The 9,738-nt window shown below is 48.4% G+C and overlaps 1 gene segment (V, D, J or C); it reads right to left on the bottom strand.

The window, feature by feature from the left end:
* Positions 1 to 2,714: 2,714 nt before the first annotated feature.
* Positions 2,715 to 8,219, bottom strand: LOC125753776 (immunoglobulin lambda variable 1-40-like). The segment is given in 5 exon segments: positions 2,715 to 2,789; positions 2,844 to 2,890; positions 2,952 to 3,036; positions 7,620 to 7,954; positions 8,067 to 8,219. Coding segments are annotated over 5 exon segments (600 nt in total).
* Between the last annotated feature and the right edge of the window lie 1,519 nt (positions 8,220 to 9,738).

Below are 9,738 nucleotides of genomic sequence, written 5' to 3'. Positions count from 1 at the left end.
GGATAAAGGGAGGGAAGACAAGGAGAGGTCACCCAGGGCACTTGGGGAACCATTCAGAGAAGCTCTCTGTTACCAAATAAGGCTTCATTCATGCTTTCCAGTCCTGTGGATCCAGGAGCTGAGACCCAGAGTCTCCAACCCTCAGCTTCTTCCCTTCCCTTCCTCTCCCCAAGCTTGAAGGCAAGTCACTGGCAGCCAAAGTCAGCGCAGGGGTCCTGGGGAACAGAAGCAGGGACTTCAAGGGAGTCTTGGGAAAAGAGCACGTGGGGTCCCTGGAGAGGGAGCTCCAGGTCAGGAAAGTGACCTTAGAATGGATCCGGGAGGAAGATTCAGTTTGTATCAGTCATTGATTAGGGAACTCTTCCTCCTTTCCTTCCTTCTTTCCTTCTTTTTTCCTTCCTTCCTTCCTTCCTTCCTTCCTTCCTTCCTTCCTTCCTTCCTTCCTTCCTTCCTTCCTTCTTTCTCCTGCAAGAACTGGATATTGCTTGTCCTCTTGCATATCTCCCTATTTTTAAAAAGAATTTCTTTCTCCACTTTCATGTCTAGATCTCTACCCCTAGAGTATGGTAACTTCCTGATGATCCTTTCTTTCCTTGAATCCAAGTTTTAATGACCCTTCCATTAAAAAACATCACAACAAGGGAGCCTTTGCATCGACTTCCAGTTTGTCAGGTTTGGTTCTTGTCTCTCATATCACCCTGAGCAGTTGGCCTTGCAGATAGAAGGACTATTCCTGTCATTATTCTGTCTTTTCATTTAATCTCAAGATGTGCACAGAATATATATAACAAATTCTAGAATTTCAAAAATGAGAACATAAAATATAGACTTTTTTTTTAAACTGAGGACATATCAGCAAGGGAGATATACTGATTGCAAGTAAGTACATGACAAGGTTTTACATTAGAAAATGAACCATTAAGGGGGAGGGGGCAAGATGGCGTATTTGCAGCTGAGCTCTATTCCTTCATCTGCGTGTGCACCTGGGACACCTGTAGTGTCTCAGTCAATAGCAGAATCTGTGTATCACTCCTCCCAACACAGTGCTCTTCCTGAAAGGACATTCACAGAAGCTTCTTAATAAAAGAGGCTCACACAAAGGCCTGTGGGCCCAGGAGTAGTTGTCTCACATCCTCACTACCTGAGAAAATATAAGTAATGATGCCATGAGCTGTATCCACAGCATTTAAAAAAGACAGTTGCTTCCTCCTTAAAAAGATGTTCTCCATTTGGCATCCAAAGCAGAGCATCCCAGTAATAGTCCTAGTCCTCCACCCCCACTGATAGACTAGTCCTCAGGCAGCAGCACAGTGATGAGCAGGAGCCCTGCATTGGCCAAGGTATGTGTGGATCCAGAGACATGGTGTCTATTAGAGGGGAACCTCAGCAGATACCAGGGAGGGCCCTCTGTCTTTGTGGGAGCCGTTATAAGGAACAGCTGCCAACACTGTTGCCACTGCTCAGGGTGCAGGTGGGTCTGGCTGTAGTACCTGGAGACGCAGAGAAGGGGGTGGCTGGGTAGCAGAGGCTGGGATAGGGTACCTACAAACACGGACATGTATGAATGATAGGGCATTTTTGCCAGATGGTTCTCAGTCGTAGGGGCTGATAACATCTTTGAAGCTCCCCCAGAAGTCAGATTTTGTCCCTACGTGAACAAAGAGACAGGAACAGGAGGAGGACGGGTATCCAGGCCATGTCACCAGAGACCCCGCCACCACGGTGGGACTGGCCTGTCCCAGGAGTGTCATATCTCACTGCTGACCCAGAGAAATGAAAGTGCTTTTTATGCAAATTTGCACCTTCGGCCTGACTCTCAGACTCCACTTGATTAGTGATTCAGGAGCAGAGGTAGGACCTGAGGACAAGAAGGCTGAGAACAGGCTCTGCTCAGAGTGGGAAACAGGGATGGGTGGAGGGAGCAGCTGTGGGAACCCCCACAAGACCCTGCCCAGGAGCCTCTGCCAGGCCCTGAGGGCACCAGACTGTTGGGGTCTCAGCCTCTGCCCAGCCCTGGGGTCCGGGGGCTCCCCCAGCTGGGAGGGTCCTCCTGCAGGGCCCAGGAGATGCACTGTGCCACCTGCTGGTTACATGTCCCTCTCCGGGTCCTCAGTGTCCTGAGGTTAACATTCAGAGCTGTGTCACCAGCTCTCAGCAATGACCTGAAAGACTGTGTGAAGCAGCCTGTGGGGTCTGATGCAAGGAACATGGATACACTGTCTGTGGTTGAGAGCTTCCCACATGGAGGGACCAGTCATCCAGCTATAATCACTCCTGTGAGTGTGTGAATGTCTACAAAATATAAGTCATGCAAATGATTGAGCCTATCCCACCTCCTGGGACATTTAGGGAGCTGCTCAGAGGGCCTATCAAGTTCATCTCAAGAGAGGAGTAACCATGTCCTGCACCAAGAGTAATAGAAGAGAAAATCAAAACAGGGCATAAAGATCCTCAAACCAGGATGGGGGGCAGTGATTTCACAGAAACACAAGTACCTGGTGACAAGGTGGCCATGGGATGGGAGGGCAGAGAGAACAGGGCAGGACTGAAGATACCAAGTTGTCAGGGCAGAGCAACTGAGGCAGGAACACAGCAGGTGGGGATGCAAGCAGCTGTGCTCCCAGGAGCCACTCAGGCCTGTGCAGCAGGAGGAAGGCGGGGAGAGAAGGGGGAAAAGGACTGTGTGAACTGGGGTCTCTGCTATGACAGGCCCTTCAGAGGGTGCTGCTGTCACTGCAGGGGAGCCTCAGGTAGGGAGAGGCTTCTCTGTGCATGAAGGAGTAGAAGATCTGGGGAAGGAGCACAAACACTGATTTCCTAGCTCAGAAATGGGGGCCCCAGACCTTGAGCAGCAGGAGCAGTGCCCGTGGCCCGAGGCTGGTGTGCAGGCCTGGTGAGCAGGCCCCAGGGTGGATGTGGCCGGGCAGGGGGTACAGGAGCCTGGGACAGACCCAGAGTCCCCTCCTTGGGTGCAGCAGGGGGACAGGAGTCCTGGAGGTAGCGTTCCTCGGTCCCCACGGGAATGTTCAGGCAAGGCTGAGGAGAGTGAGCATGTGTTAGGGGGATGTTTGCAGACCTTCACAATCCAGGGGTAGGAGGAGTCAAGGAGGAGCATGAGCTGAATGTCCAAGGTCAGGATGCCGTGCTCTGGACAGTGGGTGTCATGAAGTGGGGATGGAGATGAACCCCAACCTCTGCACCCACCTGCACATCCCCAGGACCCCAGCCACAGGAAGACAGAGCTGGGGGCTCTCACTCATCCCTTCAGCCCCTGGGAGGAGGAGAATATATCCTGGTATACACTCTGATCCCAAATTCTTCTCCCAGATTTCAGTCATGGGAGGGGCCTGGAAGGATTCCCCCTGAGCTGTGGGGGCCTGGAGCTGACAGCAGGTGGGCCCTGGACATAAACACATGCAGGGGCTGCCTTCTCAACTGCAAGGATCCCATGGACCCAGGGGCAGGCCCCAGTCCCCTGCTGCCCCAGCCCTGGGCCCCCTGACTGATGAGGGGACAGGAGCCCGGAACAGAGACATCCTGACTCCAGTGCTGTGGGTCCCGACCCATTGTGCATGGAGGACAGGCCACACCCAGGTCACACCCAGCCTTCCTGAGGCTGCACCTCATGACCCCAAATGGCTCAGAGTCCCCTCCTGTGGGTCCTCCCTGGGGACTGTCTCCAACTGTCCCCACTGCTCCACTGCTTCTCCAGGAACAGAGTGAGGCTCAGGGTCAGGACCATCCCCAGGGCAGGGAGCACATGGACAAAGACATCAGTGATGCTGCCGCCATGGACTCCAGTGTGGGTCCCCGAAGCCTGGTCTCTCTCTGTATCTGTCTCTCACCCCAGCCCTTTCCTCTGTCAGATGTGCCTCTGTCCAAACTCCTGGTGAGGAGGCCACAGGATGGCTCTGTCTCTACGATCTCCTTGTCTGTGGCCCCAGGTGTGTGCTATAATTACAGGTTTATAGATGATCAAGCCTTACTTTTCAAAGTTTCCTGAGTTGTAGTTGAAGGACCTCCTGCAGTCGTCACCAGAATCACAACGGCAGGTCAGACCTTGATATTGGTTATGGAGAGGCCGAGACCCTCACAGGACCTTCTGTTCCTGAAGGGACAACACTGACTCTCACCACCTGTGCCCTTGGACGTTGTGGTTCAATTCCAGGAAAGGCTCCAACACATCACAATGACTGACCCCTCAGCCCTGGGGACACACTCTGTCATCTGGACTAAGGGGCTCATGTGAAGTTTCTTTGCTTCCTTTTCAAACTGTCTGTTAAAATTCCCTCAGGTCCCTTCCTTCCTGTCCTAGCCCTTTCAAGGACACGGGGTCACACCTCCTTGGAGCAGTGGATGGGATGATGTCACCTGTACCCCATCATGGATCCCAGACTCCTAGATGACATTCTCTGCCTGCACGAAGGTGCTGTGGCTCTGGGGTACAGTTTACTGATTTGTGACAACACAGCAGTGTGGTGTGGCCACCATCACAGTGCCGTGTAGGAGAGTGACAACACCACGAATACAGTCACCTCACACACTCACCCTCCTCCTTCCTCCACCTGCTGTCAATCCCTGGCCTCCTTACCACCTCTAGATTCCCGCCTTTTCCAAAATACAATGAAATTCCAGTGATGTTGAATGTAGCCCTGTCGTATATTCTTCTTCCCTAAGAAATGTGCAGTGAATACTCATGCATATATATTTTTTATTGGTGTTCAATTTACCAACATACAGAATAACCACCAGTGCCCGTCACCCATTCACTCCCACCCCCTGCCCTCCTCCCCTTCTACCACCCCTAGTTCATTTCCCAGAGTTAGGAGTCTTTACGTTCTGTCACCTTTCTGATATTTCCCACATATTTCTTCTCCCTTCCCTTATATTCCCTTTCACTATTATTTATATTCCCCAAATGAATGAGAACATATAATGTTTGTCCTTCTCCGACTGACTTACTTCACTCAGCATAATACCCTCCATTTCCATCCACGTTGAAGCAAATGGTGGGTATTTGTCATTTCTAATAGCTGAGTAATATTCCATTGTATACATAAACCACATCTTCTTTATCCATTCATCTTTCGATGGACACCGAGGCTCCTTCCACAGTTTGGCTATTGTGGACAATGCTGCTAGAAACATCGGGGTGCAGGTGTCCTGACGTTTCATTGCATCTGAATCTTTGGGGTAAATCCCCAACAGTGCAATTGCTGGGTTGTAGGGCAGGTCTATTTTTAACTGTTTGAGGAACCTCCACACAGTTTTCCAGAGTGGCTGCACCAGTTCACATTCCCACCAACAGTGTAAGAGGGTTCCCTTTTCTCCACATCCTCTCCAACATTTGTGGTTTCCTGCTTTGTTAATTTTCCCCATTCTCACTGGTGTGAGGTGGTATCTCATTGTGGTTTGGATTTGTATTTCCCTGATGGCAAATGATGCAGAGCAGTTTCTCATGTGCATGTTGGCCATGTCTATGTCTTCCTCTGTGAGATTTCTCTTCATGTCTTTTGCCAATTTCATGATTGGATTGTTTGTTTCTTTGGTGTTGAGTTTAAGAAGTTCTTTATAGATCTTGGAAACTAGCCCTTTATCTGATACGTCATTTGCAAATATCTTCTCCCATTCTGTAGGTTGTCTTTTAGTTTTGTTGACTGTATCCTTTGCTGTGCAAAAGCTTCTTGTCTTGATGAAGTCCCAATAGTTCATTTTTGCTTTTGTTTCTTTTGCCTTCGTGGATGTATCTTGCAAGAAGTTACTGTGGCCAAGTTCAAAAAGGGTGTTGCCTGTGTTCTTCTCTAGGATTTTGATGGAATCTTGTCTCATATTTAGATCTTTCATCCATTTTGAGTTCATCTTTGTGTATGGTGCAAGAGAGTGGTCTAGTTTCATTCTTCTGCATGTGGCTGTCCAATCTTCCCAGCTGCCGCTGACACTGGGGTTGTTCCTCCTGGGGCCTCACGGGGTAAACAACCCCCACTGAGCCCTGCACCAGGCAGGAGGCAGAGCAGCTCCCCCAAGTGCTAACACCTGAAAATCAGCACAACAGGCCCCTTCCCCAGAAGACCAGCTAGACAGACAAGTTCCAGGGGAAGTCAAGAGACTTAAAGTATACACAATCAGAAGATACTCCCCCATGGTTCTTTTTTTTAATTTTTTTTTTTTTTGCTTTTTGATTTGTTTCCTTCCCCCACCCTTTTTTCCCTTTCTTTCTTTTTCTATCTCTTTTTCTTTTTTCTTTTTTTTATTCCTTTTTTTTCTCTTTCTCTTTTCTTTCCTTCTTTCTCTCCTCTCTTTTTCTCATTTTCCCAATACAACTTGCTTTTGGCCACTCTGCACTGAGCAGAATGACTAGAAGGAAAACCTCACATCAAAAGAAAGAATCAGAAACAGTCCTCTCCCACAGAGTTACAAAATCTGGATTGCAATTCAATGTCAGAAAGCCAATTCAGAAGCACTATTATACAGCTATTGGTGGCTCTAGAAAAAAGCATAAAGGACTCAAGAGACTTCATGACTGCAGAAATTAGAGCTAATCAGGCAGAAATTAAAAATCAATTGAATGAGATGCAATCCAAGCTAGAAGTCCTAACGATGAGGGTTAACGAGGTGGAAGAACGAGTGAGTGACATAGAAGATAAGTTGATGGCAAAGAGGGAAACTGAGGAAAAAAGAGACAGACAGTTAAAAGACCATGAAGACAGATTAAGGGAAATAAACGACAGCCTGAGAAAGAAAAACCTACGTTTAATTGGTGTTCCCGAAGGCACCGAAAGGGACAGAGGGCCAGAATATGTATTCATGCATATTTTTGAATTTCACAACTTGTTTCCTTTAAATATTGACTAATATCACCCTCTATGAATATACATAACTTTTTTTTATACCTGTTTTATATATTTCAGATCTATTTGCCTCGGTTTGTGGCCTTTATTTATTTATTTATTTTTTAATTTATTTTTTATTGGTGTTCAATTTACTAACATAACTTTTAAGGACATTTTTCTTACCTCAAGTCTGGTCATTTTATAAAAAGCTGGTATAAAAATCAGGGTGCAGATTTTTTATTGCTTTCAGCTGTGAATATCAAGTAAGTTTCAATAAGCAAGCACATTGGTTTTTTTCTCTAAAGCTATTTTTTTACCTTTTATAATTTTGTGTGGCATTGATTTATGTGTTCCATGTAAACATCAAATAATGAGAACTGATCATCTGGTTGAAGTTAAGGGAATAATGATCCCAGCTGCAAAGAGTGCTGACATGTGCATCAGCAGAGCGGGATGGGGACCATGACAGCTTCATGACTTATGAGTGTTTCATTTACTGAAAAATCAGAAGATGATAAGTGAATGTTCACTAGTCTAGAAAAACCTGTCCCAGCTCATGAGGACAAAACTTTCTGTATCCTTTGAGACTCTCTCTGTACAAATGGGGCTACTCTGAGTGACTCTGATGTCAGAGATGATGAAGTAGTCTCCATTCTCAGGTGGGTTCTGAGGACGGAACTGGGCCCAGGGCATCAGGCAAAGAATAAGGAGAAACCCAGGGGGAGCCCAAGCAGGTAGCTTCTGGGGCGCTCACTCACATTGCAGATGGCAAGTAGGTTTTTGTCTCACTTCCCCATAGGCCTGGAGCGCCGTGGGAGCTTTGAGACTGTTGTCCCAAGATGAGCAGTAATAATCAGCCTCATCCTCAGCCTGGAGCCCAGAGATGGTCAGGGTGGCTGTGCTGCCAGACTTGGAGCCAGAGAATCGATCGGGGACCCCCGAGGGTCGGCTACTATCATAATAGATGATGGTTCTGGGGCCTGTTCCTGGGAACTGCTGGTACCAGCCCACATTACTGCTATAACCAACGTTGGAGCTGCTTCCAGTGCAGGAAATGGTGACCCTCTGGCCCAGGGACCCAGACACGGAGGCTGGCTGAGTCAGCACAGACTGGGCCCAGGACCCTGCAAGGGGGAGAGACACAGACAGAGTGATGCTGGGGTCTGGAGACAAGAGAAGGATTCAGGACCCCACAAGTCCTCCCAGGGCCCCTTCACTGTCCCCAAATCCAGTCACCTGTGAAATGAGCAAGGAGGGTGAGTAGGAGAGGGGACCAGGCCATGGTGGAGGTCATCACTGATCCTGCCTTCAGTGGTCCCACAGCTGAGCAGAGCCTCCCCTCATCTCTCCCTTCCCCTCTTCATTCTCTGAGAAAGGGAGGGGCCTTTCCATGCAAATGAGACCCCAGTTGTCTGATCCCTCAGTGGCCCTGGGTCAAGTCCCACTTCCTGGGGATGTGAAGGGTGTGGGCAGGGGAGGGGAGGGGCTGTGTAGAAACCTGAGGTAGGGAGGTCCCAGCTGTGAGTCCTGAGCAGAGGACACAGGCAGTGCCTGGTGGCAGGTCCCAGGTATAATCACCCTGACTCTTCAGAAATGGACCCCATCACCCCCTGGTGTCCAATCCCAGATACATTATTGTGTCACTTGGTGATCGGAGCCCATCTAAAACAAAGTGTGCCTCCCCACTGCTCTGTCCACTGCTTTAGGGCCAGGTCAGGAGTCCCCTTATGTAACCTCCTATAACCTGAGGACAAATTTTCTGCTTTATTTAGACTCCTCAGGGGTAAATGTATCCACAGCCTTGTGGGTGTTCTTGAGTCAGGACTGAGGTGGTGTCTCTATGCCAACTCCTCTTGTATCATCATCAAATCCAGAGTAGTGATGGGTCTCTATGGACATTTGGAACCTTCTGTGAAAGATGCCATGTTTTCTTCATTATGTGATTTCTCCTGAGTTCTAGAGGATTCCTTCAACTGAGGTTTGTATATCAATGAGGAGACAGCGAGAATTCTTTCCAGGTGGGTAGAAGCCCTTGAGTTCATTCCTAGTAAATAATACACTGAGAATATTGTCACCTGTCCCTACTTATACTTGGTTGTCACAATAGTTCCCCACACACCATGAGCAGGGATTCCCTCCTAAGGGCTCTCTTCCCAGCACATGGTCACAAGACTGCAGGAGCCCTGCCAGCTGAGGCTGTGTGTGCCACTGACATCAGAGCACAAGAGGCAAACTTGCTGAAGGTTCTTGTGGACTCTTTTACACAATGTTCCTCTCAGGAAGATTGATTTAAACTCAGTGACAAAGTCATTGTGAGGCTGCAGGTGGAATCACTATACACCTGTCCCAGATTTGTGCTTAGTGCAGAGAGAATATGGATGGAAACTCTGGCTAAGAACTTGGATGCAACAACAACTATAAAGGAAGGACTTCTGTTCTTGGTTAAAAAGGAGTCTGCAACATTTTTATAAAATCATCTTTCTGATTTTTGGTCATAAGCTTAATATCATGTGTTTTTTTCTACAAGCAGAGAAGTCCAAAGTGATGGCTAAGGAAACTCAAGGAGAGCCTATGGCTACAAAGGTCAGAGCTGTGTCAGCCATGGAGTCACCAAACACACACAGAACTTCCAGGGCAGAGCAATCTGAGGTCAGACTTGACTCTGGCTTAGACACAGCTGTAGTCCCTCTGGCTGCTACCCAGCATGTTCAGGACAGATCTATTGCTCCTTCAGCCACCCATGACTACAAGAAGGGATTTCTAATACCCAAGGCCAGATGAACCCCAAAGTTTCTGTCAAAGGTTCCACATGTGAGTGGTAGAGACATGGAGATAAGGGGGACCATGTGGTCCTGAGTTGGGAAAGAAGGCTTCTCCACTGAAGTCCAGCCTCTTTGGAGGTGAGGGT

This window comes from Canis lupus, chromosome 26, assembly GCF_003254725.2.
Source record: "Canis lupus dingo isolate Sandy chromosome 26, ASM325472v2, whole genome shotgun sequence".
Taxonomy (NCBI): domain Eukaryota; kingdom Metazoa; phylum Chordata; class Mammalia; order Carnivora; family Canidae; genus Canis; species Canis lupus.
Note: the sequence above shows the minus strand (reverse complement) of the source record. Positions and strands in the feature narration are given on the sequence as shown.